This window comes from Watersipora subatra, chromosome 4 (genome assembly GCF_963576615.1).
Source record: "Watersipora subatra chromosome 4, tzWatSuba1.1, whole genome shotgun sequence".
NCBI classification, from domain to species: domain Eukaryota; kingdom Metazoa; phylum Bryozoa; class Gymnolaemata; order Cheilostomatida; family Watersiporidae; genus Watersipora; species Watersipora subatra.
The window spans coordinates 41325293-41348340 of NC_088711.1; the positions used below are offsets into that span (position 1 = coordinate 41325293).

General features: G+C 37.0%; 1 protein-coding gene across 2 annotated transcripts in view; it reads right to left on the reverse strand.

The window, feature by feature from the left end:
• Positions 1-42: 42 nt before the first annotated feature.
• Positions 43-23048, reverse strand: part of LOC137393068 (CCR4-NOT transcription complex subunit 6-like) — a 54765-nt gene continuing 31759 nt past the window's right edge. Inside the window, exons 1-9 of one of the 2 annotated variants that reach the window (XM_068079464.1) lie at positions 7838-7974; positions 6960-7710; positions 6015-6083; positions 5240-5347; positions 4026-4230; positions 2677-2831; positions 2222-2452; positions 1485-1662; positions 43-621 (exon numbers count right to left, since the gene is read on the reverse strand). In XM_068079464.1, the coding sequence (XP_067935565.1) occupies positions 414-621; positions 1485-1662; positions 2222-2452; positions 2677-2831; positions 4026-4230; positions 5240-5347; positions 6015-6083; positions 6960-7710 (1905 nt within the window). In that variant the 5' untranslated portion in view covers positions 7838-7974 and the 3' untranslated portion in view covers positions 43-413. Of the gene's footprint in view, positions 622-1484; positions 1663-2221; positions 2453-2676; positions 2832-4025; positions 4231-5239; positions 5348-6014; positions 6084-6959; positions 7711-7837; positions 7975-12466; positions 12560-23048 lie in introns of those variants that run through there. The other variant, XM_068079465.1, reaches the window with a different exon arrangement.

Genomic DNA, 23048 nt, shown 5'->3' on the forward strand with positions numbered 1-23048 from the left:
TGGTAATAATTATATTGCATTATTGTAGAAAGCTGCTATGAATATCTTCTTGTACATTTATTCACATGACCAGCGAGATACAAGTACCTTCTGTAGTTTCCGTCACAATAACAGTATACTATTCACTAGGGCAGGCAGCCCAGTAGATTTGTGGTGTAATACAGACGTTTTAATCGGTGGTATTAAAATTAAAAGCTCTATGGTAAAATTAATTTACTTATAAGAAAAACAAGAGAAATTTACATGATTCTCTATATACATTTCAATGTACAGAAACCAGCTTTAGGACCACAGACTGTCAAGGACAAATAGAGAACATAAAAAGCAATGCGTCCCAAGCCTGCTTGAATGGCAGGATAAAATGGATACTAATATACAGTTGGCATAGCAGATGATATGATATAGGTAGTGTATTAACGTCGGTCTGTTTGATTTTGATTTTCGTTGGATGGCAGCTCAAACTCTACGAGGAGTGAAAAGTGGTCAGATGGGATGTGAGGGTGCGGGCATCCTACGACCTTGTTGGACTTGAACCATTTCTTATCCATGGATCCGAGGACACCGAGAGGATTCAGCTGACCAGTATAGAATATGTAGTCAATGATATCCTTGAACTCATATCTGCAAGCAGATTGAAAACCATAATTATTGTACATTCAATTTGTAGAGCTGTCGGCTTTAACTGAACCTTTTTAGCTTGTCTAAGTGGCCTTGAATGAAACCAAATGTATAGAAAGGTATACTTTACAAGCGTGGAACTTGGTAAGAGAACCAAATTTTAGTTGCAATCAAAATCATCAACCAGTGGTCAGCGTTATACAGCTAAAGAAGCGAAATAAGCTTTCATCTCAAGCAAGCTACATCAACAGTTGTAAAATTATTTGAAAGATTATCATTGTTAAGTTTCCATACAGTGATAGTGTAGTGACCAGTGGCGATAGGGTGCACCAGTGCCCATGTGCTACGATGGACCGACCAGCAGATTATGTTTCCATAGAGTACTATAGTCATACAGCGATGGCTGTGCAACGCCTTATGTCAAGGTTGTATCTTCAAGGGAAGATATATGAAGCAAGACCTATGGGCACGCATAGGTGCGATGGCGTGTCCCACAGGTTACCACGACACTGATACATGACAGAATGAGAGCGACACAGCTGTTTCCATGATGGCATTACAGCCATATATGAGTGTGTCACTACTATATCACTGTATAGAACCTTAGTATATTTATGTTTATATTTAGGTTATTTATGGTTAGTACTTTATATTTAGGTTTATGGTTAGTATTTTATATTTAGGTTTATGGTTATAGAACGGCCAACAAATAAGCTATCTAATATTGGAAAGAGAATTTGAACTAGACCATTGCAGGTTAGTGAAGAAGATTCAACTAGTTATGTCAATTGTTGATCAATGTCAGTGGCAGCGCAATACAAATTGCAAGATAAGATCAAGACATAAGAATCCAAGGAGAGACATACGTGAAGTTAGTGAACTCCATAATCGATTTGTCGTAGGCACTCTTGAGATTGAACGGATGAGTTATAGAGTTGTTCATTTTTCGATGGCTGAAGATTTTGAGAACCTGCTCATAGTCGTAATCCTTAAAGTCTGGATGGCTCGTTGGAATCTTGCTGTTTGTTAAAAACTCCAAAACTCCTAAAAATAAACTTCTTCATCAACAACATAACAGTTATGTATTCCGTAACTAGATGTAGCACACAATTGTAAATTGTTTCTTTTTTGTTTATCAAGTCAAATGTAATTGAGGAGCTTGAAAAATGACAATTTCTGTACGTTTGAAGCAGTAGTAATATTGTATAATATAGTATAATACTGTAGTAATATTATTTTGCACAGTAAAGAATTGATTTAACAAATACTTGTTGACTGACTGAATTATGAATTGATAATTGATGCTGAAATAGGTTGTGCGATCAGCGACTACCCGGCGATTGGCTGAGAAGCCAACTAGTAATTTTAAGCTAATGATCATGTACCTGCTGCCTCATTACGCTCTTGGTTACTCGCGCCTAGCTAACCGCTGCCTGAAAATGGCTGTCTAGCTGGCATATTGACAAATGATTGTTGCAAGCCACATTGGCAAGAGAAGGAAGCGCGCTTACCTAACTTGAGCCGTACAAAAAGAAATGTAGCAAAGCAAACCATCACAATCATTATTGTTTATCATGATAGGCCAACAGCACAAAATACACACCTGTATCAAGGTTCGAGTTGAAGTCACCAGCCACAATCATGGGCATGTTGGAGCAATCATAGCGCGGAGAACCACGCGGGAGAAGGCTGTTAGCCCGCTCTACAAACTGTTTTAGTTCACTCATCATCATGATACTCTGAATAAGCTTCACATCGCAGTAGTCAGGGTCCCATGTGTAGTGTGTCGTAGCAACCACCACAGGACGACAGAAACTTTCGGACCCTGGCAACGCTGCCAAAATAATATTAAGACTTATTGATAACAGTTCATGGTGAGCAGGATGTTTAGGCACTTAGATGAGCTCAACAATTGAAATCAAGCTATGATGACAGACTATTAATCTTTCTAAATCCACACTGCATCCCATCACGAATTATAGGATACATTAATGGTGGATAACATTGAAAAATAAAAACCATCAGCGGGAGAGCACAAAAGTGGGATTGTCTACTCACCATTGGAATCCCACACTCCCTCTTTGGTCTCAAGCAAGGCGAATAGACCAATGTTATCACGAGGATGAACCCGGTTAATCATTGGATCAAATGATTCAGCATTTTTTATGGCCAACTGGCTGTATTCCACCTTGTGCTGTTCTATCAGTTTAAACCTGTAAAAACAAGAATAGCTCATTTGATGTGAAGAACAGCGGGCAACGGCTAGGTGTGTTATCAACCAAACAAAGTTATTCATGCCATTTAAAAATAAAATCTCACATTACTCGTATATAAAAAAGAACAATATGATTATGTCTAGCAATTAAAAATAACAAGAGATCAAAGCAACCTTTCTTCTCACGAGGTAAATGGAGTGTTTTTGAAAAGCATTTCCAATGTCAACATGAACAAGCCAAGTTCAGCCCCCACAAAACGTTAATGTCTTGGCACATACATCGGTGTACTCTTCAGCTTGATGGCCATCATGTAAAACTAATCCACTCACATGTCTTGCCTTATGGGAAACGCAGACAGTAAATTCTTCTTTACATAAATTGAAAATGAGAAATTGGTCGTAAGAAACAGCTAATCTTGACAAAGATCTCTTTGCAAGCTATTAATGCATTGTCTGGTTACTTTGATAAAGATTTTAACTGGGTCTTAAGAATTTAAGCCTAGAGCAATCGCTGCTACTATATGAAATGGTGAACGCTTCCAGCTTACTATAATCAAACTTAAGGTAGGACGTGAAAGATAAAAAACTTCTTTTTACCTGAAATTAGGAAGTAACATCCAAAGTTCATATTGAACTATGTAGGCTAATTATCTCTCACTTATCAACTTATTGTGACTCTTACCAGAGTCACAAACTAATTGCGAACAATGAAAACTGATTAGTATATTCCGCCAACCAGACGTTTTACATACACGAGTCACAAACCCCAACGGTAGCCTCGGACAGACTGATGGACAGACAATTCTTATTATAGTGAAGATTCGATCAACTGTAGTTTATTAGAATTGGTTTATATAAAAAAGCATATAGTTAAAATAATTTATTTGCCGAGTGACTTCACCCGCAAAAAAATTGCGAAGAATTCGGTTTGCCAGTTCATCTTTTCAACAGTAAAAAACTTACGTTTACACCCAGCGGAAATATGGCTGCTAGAACATGATGCCCTGAGGGTGTAAAATGTGACTCAACAACGCTATCGAGACATACTGTGTATTCATTATTTACTACTAAGTTAGTTTGGTTCGGGTGCTGACAGCCATGTTTCAAATATTTATTATTCAATTGAGTCTCATGCCAGTGACTTGTGAGGAAGGCGAGCTGGAAACCAGCTGGAAACAATAGGATTACTTACTTGTGAGCTCTCCAAAATATAGCGCATCCATCGACGCGTTTTGATTGGTCCTCTGACATCGTCTGAAACCTTGATTTGGGTGCAAAAATACCTTCATAGCCATCCTTCTCAAATTCAACTTGAAAGAATTCAACGAACTGTTCCTTTTCGACTTCCTGGAGGCAGAGAATATCAGCGCTGTAGTGTCGAATCTCTTCTAGGATTCCTTTAAAACAAACGCGATAAGCATCAACCAAGATTATCAAAGTTGAACATTCATTAGCCATTCACTATCTTGATTTTAATTCCGGTACAAGTTAGGCAACTGGGCTGAAGCGGTGCTTTCTAATGATTCATAACTAATCTTCCATTAGTCAACTAGAGATATGAGCAGCATTAGACTCAATCTAGCATTCACCACCTGCCTACCTATGCTTGTATGATGAATTTAAAAAGTTGACAGGCCTGTATATTGAGTTAGAGAGCTACTGATGTTCGGCTGATGTGCATGTAGTTGAAGACGAACTTACAAAACATTTTAGTAGATTTTATTAGAAAACATTAGTATTTATCTATCATTTGCGATTGTTTTTATGTTTGATTCGACTGTCAGGATGTATTGAGATTAAATTGATAAAACTTGATCGCAGTTAAAAAGCTCAGATAACCCAAAAGGGCAATTTTGACTTACATAGTTACAAAGAGACCGACAGAATAGAGACCCATAACGCTGTAACCTGAACGTAATGCTGTTATCAACTATGAAACCAACTTGAAATTTCTACGAAAAAGGCCAGCTTTCCTCGCAGAGCATCAGCCAGATAAAGCGACAATTGAGTTTGGCTTATTAAGTTTGACCTCGACAAGGGTTATTATAATAACACAACTAGTAATAGATTTGCAGGATATAAGGAGAAGAGGCAGGTGTCAGAATATGTTTGTTAATCAATGGGTATTTGAATAAAGCTTGACACATTGCATGCCAATAGAATGACAGCTTCCTTCTGCCTGCACAACTAGTGAGCTCCTGCATCTATCCCTCGGATTTTACGAAATGCAATTGAAAGCATCTCAATCTTATTACCAAAGCTATTTATACTCTATTTAGAGGAACTATTTATAATATGGATGACTATTTAAACTAATCGCTCTCCAATAATAGCCAAACGGAGACACTTGTTAATCACCTATTAGTTCCAATGCTTACAGGATTCGATCAACCTGACAACACCTACCTCTCCGTCGATAGTCCCAGTGCAAAGCCCATGAAGGACAATAGCCGTACATCTGTCGGGTGCAATACGAGTCGCACAGGATGTTATAGTTCATTACTGTGAAGAGTGCTGCAACGAACAGAAGAAACTCATCTTACTCAAACAACAATAAATATTCTAGTCAACATAAAGTTTACTATGCCTGAGGTCAACATAAGTAGCTTGGTAGACATTCTATGGTTACCAAGGCGATATTATTTATTTATCAAACATTCTCGTTGTAGCTGTAGCTACTTATCTATAACCTTAATTAATGTTCAGAATGAGCTAAGCCTCTGTCCCAGCTCATTCCTGAGCTGTGCTGCTCGCTTCGTTAGGCAAACGTCTGCTGACCTTTCGCCTAACCTTGCCATATAAACACTAATGCTAGAAACAATTGAACAAATATAGCTATGAATAATGACTAAAAGCCATTTCCGTTGGCTGTAAGGAAAAAACTGCTTTGTTTGCGCTATCTACAATCTTAAGAGGCAATGAATCAGGCAAACATTCAGACAGCTAGTATGTACACCGCAGAGCAATGTAGTCAGACAGAGTGAGTGACGTTGATGACATGACTTGGATATGGATATGTAGCAAACTATTACGACATCCTCACAAACATATATTACCATTGTTCCTATTGTGACCAGGAAAACAGAATAGCATAAACTTGACTAAGAAGGAAATGCACAGCAAGACGATGCGAGCTGGAAAAGCTATTAGATAAATCATATACATCCTAATCAATGCTTACCAGTCGGATGGTTTCTGTCAGGGTGAGCTAGCGGCATCCATGGTCTCTGAGGAGGGTGCATAGCATTAACTGTAACATAAACACCCCTGATCAATATTTCATCGGTTTAAGTCAGTGATAATCTGCATGATAGAGACAACAAGATTAAAATTAAGTAAAAACTGTTATGCTGAGACTGGCATTGCAGCAAGGATAGAGAGGAGAGCTAATGACTGGATAGAAAGGTCATTGACAGACGTGTAAAAGCTGCTAGAACGGTATCTCTAGAAGGAACACTCTTATTATATGGGATTATGTGTTGAGGGTTGGATGGCCTATGGGAGAAAATGGCAAGAAACCCTCAGTTGGCGTGTTAAAGCCAGCAAAGACAAGCACCGAGCAGCTTTGCTGCATCAGCTTGGCTCCTCTGGTTGAACTCGCTTCTTATAGGATACACGTATCCTTTGTGGTTAGTTTAGACATTGATTGAATAGCTACTCCTTAGATAAAATAACATTTCGTGAGTGAACGAAACCGCAACAACTTTGATGTGAAAGCCAAAAGCAATAATTGGGCAACAAATTGACTGAGCTGTTACAGACGCTTGCCAGAAGAAAAAGACACAGATGATCGAAAAAATTATGTAAAAAGAGAAGAGTGAGATGAACCGATAGCATTGGTGGTAGTTGTATGATGTAGAGGGAACAAAGGAGCTAAAAAACTTGAACAACAAAGAAACCGCAATCCTTCAATAGCCCTGACAAGGTAACAAGTGAATGTCTCGGAGCAATGGGCCTCTTTTGTTTGACACTCAAGCTGAGGTTAATATAAACACCGCACACAACGCTCGACGAACAACGCTCTCAAGAGAACAGAATTTTAACTAGATTGCGATTCTATAGCTTTTATTCTTCTCTCACTGGCACACATGAGCGCGCAAGAGAATACATTAAATCCTATGCTTACACATGGCCCTTTCGCTAGGAGGAATCATCAACTGCTTGGGCAGAGTGAGTAACTTTGTGTCCAAAGGTATGTCTGTGTAGTAGGTTGCTCCTTGAGATGATACGTAATAGCTGTACTCTTTGGTCTGAACTGTTGTGTTTCCCAATGACCAGTTGGCAAATTCTTCTACATGAAGTTGAACGTCCAAGCCAGTAAGATCTACGGTGAAGGAATCGTCTACTCCCAGCATTTTAAGTTCATTGTGTTGCTGAATATGCAGGGCTCGCCGATATGACTCAATACACTCTACACACGAGTCTTTTGTGGTAAATTTTTGGAATGGAACGCCGGTTACAAATTCTGCCAAAGCGGCCAAGTCGGTTTCAGCTTCCCGTTTTTCAACGTCAAGTAGAGAGATTTCGACTGTTTTGCCTTTTTTTGTTGTACTTACAGACAAATAAAACTCGTCCACACTACTGAAGTCCGCAGCTGAATCAGAAATGGATGTAAAACTCACGCCATCAGATGAACTAGACACGCTTGCTGTATCTATAGCACTGTCAGTTTCACTCTCACAATCCAATGAAATGTACTGGGGAAAGTCACTCAACTTCAGCGCTTTACTACTTTGATCACGACGATTCCTTCGAAGATTAACATGTTGGCTGTTTTTCTGAACGAGTCTACAATTCTCACAAACATCATCAACATCTGAGCTAGATAATCTAGAACTAGATGGAGTCCCTTTATGCCGTCGGCGGTTTCTCCCCATCTAAAATGACACACATTACGTAAAACCTACTATCAACTAAAACTCACAAGAAGCTGACTCAATACTCCATGATCATAATTGATAAACGATTGGATATAAGCATGCAAAAACTAATCAAGTTCCATACCTTTTGACTCTACACACGTCTCTTCAGCAGACTTATTTCGCGAAAGTTATCCGTATGCTTCCCAGCGTAGTTCCTCGTTCTTACAACAAAATGTAGTAGGACCCACGTGCTCCTTTGTCTAACAGGATGTATAGCGAGCTGCTCAAGCTTTATATTGAAAGCATGGTCGGGTCACATGACCAAATTGCTCATCCGTGTAAAGGTGGTAATTGCTCAACACGCCACAAGCTCCAACACAGCAGTTCTCATGTTGTTCATGAGGGTATGGAGACACGCTGGCCAAATATCAAATGAAGTTATTGCTAAAGAAACTAAATAACAGAAATTTTAACGCAATATAACCAGTCGCAATGCAAATAATATAAGATATTCTACTCAAATTCAACATTATTATACAATGTAAATGGATTGAACAATCATACTAGCAAAAGAGATTTCATTTCTTTTTGATAATTAAGTTGAAGTGATTTAGGACATATCAAAACTATATAATGGCTTTCACTGCATATTATATTATTATTTTAAACTTAATATATGTTGCTTTCTACTTTACTAGCAGTTGTCAAATGGTTGTTGAGAGATTTCATGTTTCTAAAATCTAGCACCTTTGCGCGCGTGCAAGCTTGACTAGCATGCCGATAACTAGTTCATTTCATCAATTGTGACTAAATTAAAATTACAAAAATTGAGTGGCTTTGATAAGTACTACTTATCAATAAGAACTGAAGAAAAAGCCATGCTTGTTACATGCCAATTTTAGTCTATACGGTTGTTGTTTGCTGCTGGTGCCCCTACTTGTTCTCAAGTGTGCTCAGGACCCTACACTACTAGCCTAGTAGTATAAGGTTTCTCCCTTTACTGATGGGAGAAACATTGCGATGCAGAAGAATGCAGCAAACAGTAAAAAAGCAATATTTACAAAGCAAGGAGTACATCAGACTGACTTAAAGATATTTGTGACCAATAAAATGCAAATTATGTTCCAGTCATAAACTGATTACACTAGTTAGCATTTAGATACCCAGTAGGAAGCAGACATTACCATTTCAATCTAGACTGTTATTTCCTTAGAGCTGCTTGTTTCTTGCTAAACAAAACAGCAATCAAATGAGCAATCCTACTCTCATCCCATTTCAAACAATTTGCATATTTGCTTGTCACTCCTGACAGTGCCGCGCTACACCCGATTGTATAAGCAGCGATATGTCAATTCAACAGGCAAAATATATGCATCTAATTCCACCATCAAGTTCCTTTTTTATAATAACCTCGCACGCAAGCATTGACACACATAAACAAAGACTACATAGTCCTAAAATTACAATTGAAACAAATCACTGGCTTCCTCTTTTTACTATCAGTGTTCCTTTGTCACTCATTCTGATAATCTTTCATTTGCTGTCAGTTATGGCACACCCTTCTCGTTCTAGTTCCCAAGACCTGCTGCATATACGAACAGAAGATTTCATACTTATCAAAGTGAAGGAATCTTGAGCACATGCCTAGGTAGTGAAACCAGATGCATGACACACCATTCAAACAGTGATAAGACCTTTCACTGGTTCAGAGATGAATTTGAACGCCACGCATAATTAGCTGGCAAGCTGCGTAGCAAACGCTAATATCATTGGCAGAACTAAGCTCTAAAGCCTCTTATGGAAACAGTTTAAATCACGTGTACTTTTTCTCTGACATGTATTGTTAGCGAAAATATCAATTTATGCGTAGTTAGCCATGAATTTGCAAGAAACAGATAGTGTAAGCAATTGGTTGTGTAGTACAGTCGGTCTTTAGCTCCTGCACAATGAAGACCTCTCAGAATCGCCCAGTCATTGTTGACATGTACTGCAAGAACCACGCTAGCATATTGATTGCAGGCTAATCCGAAGTTTTTCTCCATTCTACTGAACTGTTCGCTCGGAACCTATGGGCACTTAAACTGCAGACGGATCCCTAATAAATATGAGTTGTTTACGGGAGTAATAACATTACAGGCTCACAAACAAGTTCGGCAGCCCTGATGAACTCATCTCGCATATTTGTTTTTATCAGCTGGCTATCATCCTGAGATTGCCCAACCTACACCTACAGTTGACCGGTGAAAAAGTTCATGACAAAATGTCGATGGATGTTAATAACAAACAAAATAACACAGTGATGTTAGGAAACGATTGGCCCATATATTTTATACTTTGGTTAGCGTTATCAATGGGCCATTGATTTGCCTCACAATCCTAGTATGTCCTTGAAGGCTGTTCATTTTCCTTTTCAGTAGCATTTGGAACCATCCATGTCAACCTTTTTCGTCTTAGTGGGATCTCTTGACGAAGGAATGATTGGTTGTCCGGAGTTGTTTGCGAGGTTTGCATCATTGTGCCATGTTGAAACAATCTCTGACGCTGATCTCTGCTAGGATCTTGAGCATTTTGTGAAACGAATCGCTGCTGAAATGCGAATGCGTTTGATGGTGGTATGTCATGTTCACTTGCGGCGCTTAGTGGCGCTGGCATGTGTGATATTGAAGCATTGGTTGACTGAGTGGCTTGCAGTGAAAATGGCAGGGAAACTTGCTGCTGATTCTGGGGGAAAGTTTGTAACGGCTGAGGTCGATCCAAATATGTTTGTTGTGGGTAGGCATGATGACATTGGGAGAATTGTGACGGGTAGTTGCAGTGTCGAGATGTAAGTAACTGAGAAGGATCTGAATCGTATGGTGCACCGGGTTGACTATGATACCAGGAAGGCGGACAAGAAGGATATCTCAATTGGTTTCCCATGTCAGCTTGAGCAGGATCACCATAAGGAGGCATTGAGGAAACGCTGGTTACATCATAAGCTAATGACACATTGCACTGCTGCCAGAGTGGCTCTTCGCTAGAATAACTATCTAAAGCGGCATCATATGAATGTTGGTAATGCTGACCCGACCAATAATTTGCATCCTCTGAGCACATTTCTACTTGCATATTATCATCGCAGTTGTCTGATAACTCCTGTGATAACCCATTAAACGTGTCCTCATATTCTACATCCACCCATCTCTCGCTCTCGGCCATTGCCTGCTCTTCTCGCACTTTTTGGTACTCATCTGAATGCCTCTCATAATCTGCCAAAAACAATTAAAAATCTCCATGGAGTTTACTTGTAGCTACAGTTCCCACTACTGCCAAAGGCACAGAACTTCAAAAGGAAAGCTCTCAACCTACCAATGCTTGTTAAACATTCCATAACCGGTGAGTTAGAAAAATGTGCACTAGGATCGCAGAGAATAATTTGACCACAACCCCAATAAAGTGGTAAATGAGACATTGTAGCATGCAAGACAAAAGAAAATTTTGGTAGGTAGTGTAATAATTCATTGGAAACCATTTTAATTAAACAGAACCAAGAACAAGACATAAAAAAACATACCCATTCATCCAGATAGAGTATAAGTAAGAACTTTGTTCCGTGATGGTATGGATCTCGACGGCGTTGTTTGGATGTCATCAGCTAGCAGAGATGACATTGACCACAAATATGAGATAGAACTTCAGAGAAATTTTATGAATCAAAAACAAGTTTTTCACAGTGCCATGTTGACAATGTTCATTGAAACCTTTAATCGGGCAGGTAAGATGCGCAGGTAAGTTTCGCAGCTATATTCCGACGGCTAGCCTCTTCAGGCTATCTGTCAGCAGACCAGAGACGTCTCTGACTGCGTCCAGAGACGGCTCTCTTGCACTACGAGTCTGGAAAGATGTGTTAAGGATGTGCGACAAGCATGAAGTACAAAGTGAGTTGTGTGAACAGGACGAGACCGGTGCGAAAGGGAAGATGAGTGATAGAGACAGAACAGAGAGTACTGAGATTTGGTCTTCCTCAAACGTTTCATTAAAAATTAATTTAAACATTTTCTGCTAGGTTGTACATGTATTTCGGCAATTAAACAAATCAGATAATTTAATAGCTGTTCAGGAAAATCTATAAACTTTGCCAATATATCGGCAGCCTATAAACTGAACTATACAATTGCTAGCATGCGAGTCTAGAAATGTAGTTGGAGTACGCAAAGGTAATAAAATAATAATGCTCAAAATATTAGACTTTTATGTTTAAATCAGAAAATGGGCACACTCAGGGTTACCCGTTATCCTTCCAAACAAATGAGATGATTCATTAATCTACCACTGCTTTTTCTTTTTGCTTGTTAACAAGTTTACATGTTAACTGTTAGATGTTAACTGTTAGATGTTAACTGTTAATTTTAGCTTGTTAAAAAGTTAAAACTAACCTTTTAACAAGCTAAAGTTTTTAAACATGTTAAAATTTGTTAGCAAGTTAAGATTTCGGCTTATTAACTAGTTAAAATGTTAACTTATTAGCAAGTTCAAATTGTAACTTGTTAACAAGTCAAGATGTTAATGTTTTAACAAATTAAAATATGACCAAACAAGAAAACTACTCAAGGAAGAATCCCTGTAGTTAAAATAGTTAGAATAAAATAAATTAATTTAATGAATGGTCAAATAACCCCTAAACTAAAGCAAATTGGCAAATTGTTGCAATTTGTAAACTGCATTTGTTAATAAACTTGTAAGAATGGCATCAGACAGTTATGTGGCGTGACATGGGAATGCAAGTACTTACACCTGAGTCTGTCGAGCATGTATTGGAGAAAGGCAGGCACACCCGTGTCATAGACTTGCTGTAGGTCAGGCGTGAGAGGGTTGTTCGCTAGACCTATAACAAATAAATGACACATTTAGGACTAAGTGAAAGGAAATGGGTGCAAGTCACAAGGAACCGAGTGCCACAGGTCGGTGTTCCCAGCATCAGCCTATCATAGCCCATTGCTCACTGTGGTGAGACAGAATTCGATGCTGTATTGAGGATATGTGGAATTGGGTGTTGGGTAGTATTACTTTCATGATCATTATTGAGATTTCTTTGCCAATCATACTGGAATCAACGACTGACCTTATGGTATGTTTTTGCCTCTGTATGAACTGCACTTGCAAACTATGAAATTATCAAAAAGATATGGTTCCTTGTGGTTTATGAAATACTGAGTGTGTTTTTTGTTTTGCATAACAAATAACTTTATTTTATCTTTTACTAAAGTAAAGCAAATGTGCGTGGTACTTCTAAACCATTTTACATTTCTTAAATTTGAACAAATATTGTTTTATCTCCATCTTTAAAAAATGAACAAAATGGCTATTCGTGAAAAGGCTACCATTAGAACTACTCTGGTACAAGGAAAATATCATAACTACGTTTCTTGCAAATCCATTAAGCTATGTTTTGTTATAAATCATGTTATGTCAACAACACATTATCACTTAGTTCAAAGTCGACTATGATGTAGCAGGCACAACAAGATTAGATACATCAAATTCACCCCAGTTGTCATCAAGGAAATCACACATCACCCTTATAAACAACCTCAGGTCAACATAAAATCATCATATAGAACGATTTAGTCATCCCTAAACAAGAAAACTGGTTTATCTATAGGCACCTTGAGTACCGCCCAAGCAAACTTTCTGAGGAGCTTAGGCTCTTTGATTGGTTGAGTAAGTTTTCACTACGCTAGTATTTTATCTCCAATATAGCACATTATTTGCATAAAACAATAATTGATCAAATAGAGTCCTCTTTTGCTATATGTTGAAATGTTATAAATACTCAGTCCGCTTTTCAGATGTCAAATGACTGATAGTGGAAACAATCAGTTTTGCATATTAGTAATTTTGTCATCCTTGAACTTTTCAACAGTATAACTTTTATTAGCATTAATGATCATCTACAAAATGATAATTTTCGTTACATACCAAAAGGAAATGAGAGGACAGAAATCATAAATTATTGAGTGAGTTGAACAAAAAGGTTTTAAAAGTTAGTAATCTAATAGTATTACAGAGGAGTCAGGATAGTGAATTGAAGGTTGTAGTAACAGAAAGTTCATACACTGAAACAAATATTTTAACAAAATACATTGTTGATTGACTTAAAAATCATCAAAGCAATAAAGAGACAATTTTACTACTAAACAACTTTGGATAAGTCCAGTTTACAAAAATAAAAAAACAATGTGATATTGTAAAACACATCATGCAATTAAGTTTAAACTAAATATGAAATCCAAAAACAATTGATATTTACTTAATGTTATATGTAAGACAAACTAATAACAAAAATAGCCGGAAGTCCAGTTGAAATTCCCGCAGGATCACTTTCAACCAATACTCATCAGAATTATGTATTGAACTTTTACATTATTATTACAAATAGAATTAAAAGTTGATTCGACAAACGTAAAAGCATATCAAGACAACGTTTATCTGAAAGTTTACCCAAAATTTCCGGAAAAACTAGATTAATTTTATAAAACCGTGCTTAAGTACACGCTGTGTTAACCTAAAGGTATTTTGTTGTCATAATAGCTCTACTTCCAAAGAGTGGTTGCACAACAGCTCAATTGTGCATCTGAGAGAGTAGAAGTGCATCTGTTGTAGAGGAGAAGTTACTTGTAGGGAAAACACTGCTTATAACCAATGTAAATATTTTTAATCTGTCTAATCAAATGTCATATTCTACCTCCGTTTGACAAGAGTTAATTGAAAGGCAAAGGATACCTCTATACATAAAACCATGATTTCACATCAATCACTTCTGTTTTTCGACACATCTAGGCCAAAGAACCTGTAGAGCATGGACATGCCAGTTTTAGACAGATGAACACAACTAGACTCACGAATTAAGCTTGTTGAAAACCTGCTAAACATCAGCCATATTCCAGTATTTAACTTGACTTTCATGTTGAACTACATACATGTAAGTTGCAATGATTCATTGTAGAAATATTTTCATAATACTCGTCTTCGATTACCTCAGCATACATATTTTCCTTGAATTGATGTCAAATTTCAGCAAATATTTGGTTCTAACCCAATAATTTGATTGAATTTCGATACAGCAGTCATGCAATTATAGACTTCAATTTTTCAGCAGAATGTTTCAACAAATTTAGTGTGATAGCGATTTTCTGTAGTAGGACTTGTTGTCATGATGACCGTTAGATTCTCTTATGCAAGTTCTGACAAAATCCTTCGTCGATCAAGAATGAAGGAGTAACAATGCGTTTTCCACAGCATTACATCTTTTTATTATCTGAGCAGATAGTTGACTACATAATTACTAGAAAAATATTTTGAACTTGTGTTTGACCTGGGCATAATTATAAATTCTTCCATCAGGAAATTATTCCTCATCAAAATAAAATTGTGCTCCCGCAATAAGTTTCGCAAAATGCATAGGTTTTCCTGCAGTCACACCTTTGACAATACGTGGCATGTAAGGAAACTCTAATAATCATAGACATGGTTACATAAAGATATCGGGTATGAAACACGCGATGACCATCAAAACGCAAATGCGTAGACTTTCTCACAGTATAACCATTTAAAAGTGTCCAGTCAGAACAAGTCCTCAAATTCAATTTAAATGGTAACATATCTCGTGGCACTTGTGAGAGAAAAATGATGTATGTCTAGCATTATATCTACTATATATACAACTTCCATGACATTCTAGTTCGTCGTGATAGATCGTCAGATGTGTCGACAAAACAGAGAATTGGTAGCTCCGTAATTGTTCATAAATACTTAAAGGCGATCAATTGGGACAGATGTTACAGCGTCCGTATACCACTCTGAATGTTACAGTTACAGTAGAAGTATCGTCGAAAGTTACCTTTATCCTAACCTTGACCACTGGATACAGATAGACAACGAACAGATAGACAACGCTCTTTTTATAGTAAAAAATATTTTTTGTTTTGCTTTATTATAAACACATAAAATATTTGTTATTAGTTTTATTTTGCAGAGTAGACATTGCTGTTTAAAAAAAATGAACAAATCGTTGTAAATGGACGTTGAAGATGTGCGTTTCTTATCAAATGGTCTATAAAATCAGTGGAATTAATCAGAAAAAGGAGAAGGGCTTTCGATAAAAGCTAATAATATTACAGTTACGGTACAGCCAACAAATTAAAAAGTTAAATCTAGTATTTTTTGTATGGTAAAAGGGGTGAGCTTGAAAATATCATAGAACGAATTAAGCAACTAACATGTATTGTACTGTCCGTATAACGTAAATTCCCTATAACGTAAATGTTCTTGGAATGGATTATTTACGTTACAGGAGAGTCTACTGTAGACCTGCAGGGCAAACTTGAAAAGAGTACATCTGCATAGGTAGTTTTTGTAACTTTGAACCAATTTTGATAAAAGCAAAATAAAACAAAATCAAATAATAATAAGCTTCATTGAGATTAATATAATATCAGTTAAACTTATTATAATTACATATTATATACTATAACAATACAATATAATTCATGTGTTTTATTATCAAATTATTTGAGTATTGTTAGGAAAATAACTTTATTACATAACGATATCTATCAGTATGTGACAGAATCAATATCTCGAGCAATGTGTACTACATGAGAAACTAGGTTTGATACAGCAAACCCATAGCTACATTGCTAGCAGTGTAAGTTGCTATGGCCAATATCAAGCAATCCCACATTTAAGCATAATTATGGTTCCCAAAAGCTTACATCATGGAAACCCCCAAGGTAATATACACTGCTATGTGAATAAATGACTAAATAGGTAAAATGATAGTTTATGTTTGTCATAGATCTGCGTTGCTTCTTGTGTACAGGCGTACAAAAAGAATAGAAATTATTCCTGCTTGAAATAAGACTGTCTGTCCTTTTACCGTGATGCAGTCCATCTTTCTTTAAAGACCTATTATAGCCTCCTCGCGTAATTGCAAACAGGAAATCAACATTATTCACCTTAATGAAAAGTCAACTTGAAGTAAAAAGTCAACAAAAGTAACTTTACAGCAATTTTTGCAATTCTGTTGTTCGTCAATAAAACGTGTCGATTGAGTAATTCATTGAAGTAACGATGTTAATTAATTTAGTAAAATATCAATGTCCATGCGATTTAATGATAGAGTAAAATCCCTAAATTTGAGATCACAGACAACGCGTTTTACGAGTGATAACATTTATTACGACCTATATAAAAATTTCGTGCTGATGATTGGCTAATGAAGCGATCTTATATTTTATATATATTATTATATATTTATTGCTCGTTGACTCTTTTCATATGTATCACTAGTTACTTTACGGATGAAGCACTCGCTAGAATGTAAGCTTTTTAAAAGATGGCTTCATTCAAACGCATATATCTCTAGACAGGGTTAGTCTACAAAGACAAATATGACATCAAATTGTAGCTGATGTGTTAGCCTATTATTGGTCTTAATTTCATTAAATCGACCTTTTTGACGCAGCCACATCTTTAATGAAAAGCCAACAAGATAATTATAATATTTTGCTGGTTGAATCACTTTTTTATAATAAGCTTATGCCTAGTAATAACTTTTCATCAGAAATAACCATAATACATTTTCTCTAGGTGCGCTACAAATATCTCAAGGTCAACTGTCGGATTATTGTCAAATTATGTTGCTAATTAAGGTTGTCAGAACTAAACAAAGTTAATGGCTCTTAGCAAAATTCTGCAAACATTTATATCAGTTTACAGCAATATCAGCACCAGAAAGTCTTAAGGGAAAATTCCACAGGGCTCTTAGACATCTGTTTGGAGCCAATCACATTTTTCAAAGATCTCAGTTCTCAAACTGAGCTGAGTTCAGACAAGATCGAACAGTTGTGAGATAAAACGAAGAAACTTGATTGCGCTGTCCGGTGGCCAATGGGCCTTCTCTCTCATTATCTTCAGTACTCATCTCTGATATGCGGACTGGTTTCTCGTCGTTTATAAAATACTGAGTATATTTTGTGTTCTAGGTAGTGTGTGACCTTTGTATCTTTGTTCTACATGTTTTTGTTTATTTATTAAATCTGAGGAACTGAGGCTAGGAAATGAGCTGACGCAGCTATAGCCATACATTCCACAGTCTAGTCTTGTTTTTAACCAAAGTATTTATGATAAATTTGGTATACTTTATATATTATATGCTATCTTAACACACATTTATGGTGTTAAATGCTAGCAAAGCTTGTGTGTTTCTAGTCTTAAAATAGATTAAAATAATCTATGTAATTTGTAATAAAATCTGTAATTCGGAACGGATTGCAGTTGAACTGCAATTCAAACCGAAACTCTGCATACATGAGAATAACTAGTTGATCACCTTTGAACTATGCGAGTTTATCTTTGAATTTTTTATAAGGATAAGAATTTTCACAACCTCTTTAAATTTATTTTAGTATTCCGTGGAAAAATGGAAAAAATTCAAGTTATTTAAAATAAATACGTAAGTGGTATAGGTATGACTGTAGCAAATATTACTTTTTCTGCTGCACGGCCTGATTTGCGCTGTCAGCATTTGCTAGTGAAATATACTTGAGATGAAGTCAAATAATTTAATACCTCGTCGTGTGTCAGTTGTAAATATTTTGCATGTCCTGCGCTATTCACGATGACTAACAATGAGAACCACGTCAGAGTGTAACAATTCATCATGACAGTGGAGCAACTTCCTTGTCTCTAAGCAGAGAGAATAAACTAGATGCCATGACGTAGTTCTCAAAGCGCCATTAGGATCTAAGAGAAGCTAGAACAGTCAGAGCCAAGCCAGGGCCTTCAATATGCATATTCGTGTACATAGATAGCTACCTACGTAAGACTGAGTCCATGCCCAAGGAGCAAATCATCACAAACTAACTGCAATGTTAGAAAGAATGCGGATGGCATGTCATGTACACCAAAACCAAAACATAACTCACAAAGATTGCCCACTGAATCTATGTGATATTATGACATTATCATAGTAAGAGCCATTATACATCAGTTTACTGAACTTTAATGGAGCTCACGGAATTGATGCATAGGTTCAACCTCTGCCTGAATGCAGGTCAGTGAGCCACAGTCTATGATCTAAAGGTCGTTAGATTAGACGCTCAGTTAGGAGATAACTATAGCCCTCTACCATACCAACAGAGGCTATTGACAGTTGATTTGATATGATTAGGCAAACAATATATAAAAATTGAATATATATTGAGCAATTATTTATCTGGTAGTTGCCAAAAAATTTTCGCAGCAAGAAATTTTGAAGATGAACTGTAAGGTAAAATTACAAAATGGTAAAACCGAAAGCCCACGCTGCCGACCTTAACACAGCTCCATCATGACCGCTGCTCCTCAACATTCAACCAACTACTTGTGAGTTATCTTTTGTTATGCCCCCCTACCCCAAGATGACAACACCAGAAAACAACACCCCTCCACCTTCCATTCGTCTATAGATTAGTTGTAAGTACACCTTTGCATAAAACCTTCATTGCAAACTCACGGTAGTTCAATTATGTTTTTTCATGTTTTTCCCCCCAGGAAGGAGGAAACATCTCTTATCCCCACTGCGACTATAAATAGTGTCTTTGATCTATAAAATTCTTGCTAGTACACCTCTGAATAATATTATATTAATACACTTATTAATATTAAAGAGAAGAATGAAAGAAATATGGAGCAATTTACAACAAAGAATAACTTTATCAACTGTAACATAAAAGATTTAATACTTCATACTCCTGCTGTGTGCACATGCTCAGTGTAAACAGAGACCCTATACCACAGAGAGAATGCTCCCTGCGTACACTCTGACAATGAGAGCACCATCACTGCACCCAATGTAGTAGAGCTGTAATTGCATTTTATTCTAGGGCAGTACAAAATAAACATGAAAAGCATATTCCCAAGGTCAAACACGTTCCTTAACAGAGTTTCGCACCCACCTGAGAAGGGTATGCATGCCCCTACTATTTGAGTAACCCTGATCTAGACTGAGATATCACAGAATCCTGAAGATCTCATCCAGCGCTTCTGACAAACTGACAAACATTGTGGGTCCAAATTTTAACAAGACGAAACTTCCAGGGTATCTACAGAATTCTAGTCATGCGCACTGGGAGAGCAACGCCGAGCTGTACACAACAAAAAACGTGTGACTATAGCTAATGTAGCGATCTTTCTGATGCTAACATGCACAAGCTGGCAAGGTTTCAACATTGCATATTTGTAAACCCTTGAAGAAATGTACAGCATATCCTTCAAGTTGCTGGTCATAACTCAAATTTGCGGTTGCAATCGCTATGTTTCTATTGAGCGAATGATGCTGGTTTGGATTATACGCACTTTGAATTACGGAGCCATAAGTGTTTCAATGGACATACACATGTTACGTACTAATGCTGGCGCTTTGCTAAAAATGATATGGAATTCTATACCAGTGGCTACAGCGACACACATCGTTAAATCGAAGTAGGAACGGCTGAAGCGTGGAAAATGTTTAAAATGGAATAGCTTGTGCGACATTTTCTTGCCCATCATTTTCCATCATTCGCAAGCATAAAACATTCGATTAAAATTTCCGAGTAACAAATCGCGCGAATTTCCGCAGAAACGATTCGTGAATTGTTGCAGTTTCATCTTGCGAATGACAACAAACTTCAGAATAACTGTGTCATGGAAACATAGTGTATAGAGTATCGAACTCGCTAGGGAAAAAGTGTTGTCATGTTTATAGCTCTACCAATACTTGCACTGTTATCTTGAAACTACCAAAACGTAGTCTTTTATCTCTCCACCTACAGAACTTGGGCTATTAGAGCAAACAGGAAGTGAGCAAGTTCCTATTCGACAACAATCATTGCAAAAAGGCAAATTTATTTTCATCAGCCAGTAACTATCAGCAGCTGCTGCCTTAACCAAAACAATATCAGAGAGATACAAAAATAAATATTTTGATTATTTAATGCCACCTTTCCCGAGCACTTGAACTCAAAAGCACACCTATTTATTCGTAACATCTGCTAAATATTTTCGCAGAAGTTTCCGGAATGTCATATATACACAATTTCATAATTGCCTCCTTCGATAGATAGATATAGTCATTTGAAATTGTGAACATGCAGAACTAATTTAGGAGAGAGCTTACCTGCTTTAAGGGGTATCTTCAATACGGATACAAATTACACAGTCAACTTTACCGTTGAAAACTGCATTTTCATATATTACAACAGCGATTTATGTAAATTATTCATTTTTGGATTGGCAAGTACAATTCATCAAGCCAACTTATATAATGCTAGCTTATATGATGCTCAACAATATTTATTATAGTGGGAGAGGTATTTGTCCATGTGTTTGTCCAAAGCCACGGTTAAAGGTGCGAAAAAGGATTGCTTCGTATGGGTTTCGAACCATTGTTCGTTGTTTTAGATTGCCACACCGACACATTAACAAACACCTCAGCCAAGCAACCACTTTGGAAAATTTTCGAATATTGTGCGTGTAATTCCTGTCTGCGCCTTATCGCCACTCCTAACAATCTCGTACAGAATACTGGACTGCCTGGGTATCAAGAACTTATACAAGAATGAACTTGATAATGATAGTATTTATCTATAATACACAATAATATAAAATATAATACATATAGTACATAACAAGGTAAAATACTAAACGAACAGTGTCCTTTTAAAGAATCAATAATTTGCAAAATAAAAATCAACAAATCCCTCGATGTAAAGGCACCTTAAATGGCATGCATCGGTGATATTCTAAGCCAGGGTAGCAGAATTCTACAGTAAAAATAGAGCCAAAACTACTATGGCACAGCGAGTTAGGAGAGAGGTTAGTTAGTCTCTACGAGGATGATATTTCAAGGAGACAGGTTTATCTATCTCTCGCATTCCTTTCTTTGCGCAAATGCTCGACAGCGAATGCTCTGTGAGTCAATAAACATTTTGTTGAGAAATGAGTCAGTCGCGGGTCACGTTAAGATCTAAAAGCCAGGCCCTTCCAATATTGAAAACAATGGAGTGTGTTGTAATGTGCTCCGGAGAGCGTATTTCAACAAAGGAATTATCTGATAAGCCTGAGAGTTATTATGACTAGTGAAGCAGGGCATACCCGCAGCCTTTGTTTCTATACCACAAAACCTCAGCCTTTATCTTTATATAATTTCATATACTTACTATACAGTTCAAGCTCTTTGATTTAAGACATGTGGCATTTCAAAACATTCACCTTACAAAAATAAAGGTTAAACAATGTTTATTGAATTGATAAGATAAAACAAAATATTGTAGCAAATGCGTATCTATTTAAAGTATGCGGTAGAATTTGTTTGAAGATATCATAACAAAGCACGCAAATAGTTAAAAGGCTTGTGACAAGTGTGTCTTTCAAACAACATCATTAGTTATTTTACGCTAGCGTAAAATAGCAAAGCGAAAGCCGCAAAAGCGAAATGCACGCGAAAGCCATGTTTATTTAAATGGTTGCATGGGTTGGGTATGCTGCATGGAGATTAGGAGAAGAGTCAGATCCTAATCTGTACAGATGAAAGATTAACTTAAATTATGTCTAGACTTTTTGAAAATCCTTTAAAACTTTCCTATATCAACGTACGTGACTCACCGATTTAAGTAAAGGTAGAGAGAGGCATAACTAACTACATGTAGTTAAATATTGTAGGCGCTGAACACGCAGCTTTCATGACTCTATACTTTCCATTTATCAACTCTTTCAGATGTGTCTAGAGATGCTATTAAAACCAAAACCTTGGCTATTCACCAAAGTTTTGATTACACTGTTGTTGATCAAATTTTACAGCTGAAATACTCGTCAAAAATACAGCTAAGGATTGACATTGCGCCTGTAAATATTGATTGTGAATTATTTCACGAGAGTCCTGCTACACAAATTTAAAAGTCGGTTATACAAGAATGTCAGCCCTGAAATATCGATCCGATGGTTGTCAAAAACTAGTCGTAGTATCAAACAATCTTTACTATAACAAAGGCTGCGTTCGTCAGTCCGAAATCGTGGGAGCCAGTTAAAAAATATTGCATCATGTGAGATTTGAACTCAAGACCTGCGGCATAGTAGGTCAACACTCCAACAACTTCACCGCTCAGTTGTTTACTGGTCATCTTAAAAATTGTTTGTATAGCTATCATACCTAACAATCTTCAACGGCACATTGGACTGCCAGGATACTAGAAAAATAAAATAGAAATTGTTAGTAACAGAGAAATCAATAGATAGATCTTAGGTAGTTCTGGTAATTTGGAAATCCTTGCCAGTAACCTTGGCATAGCATC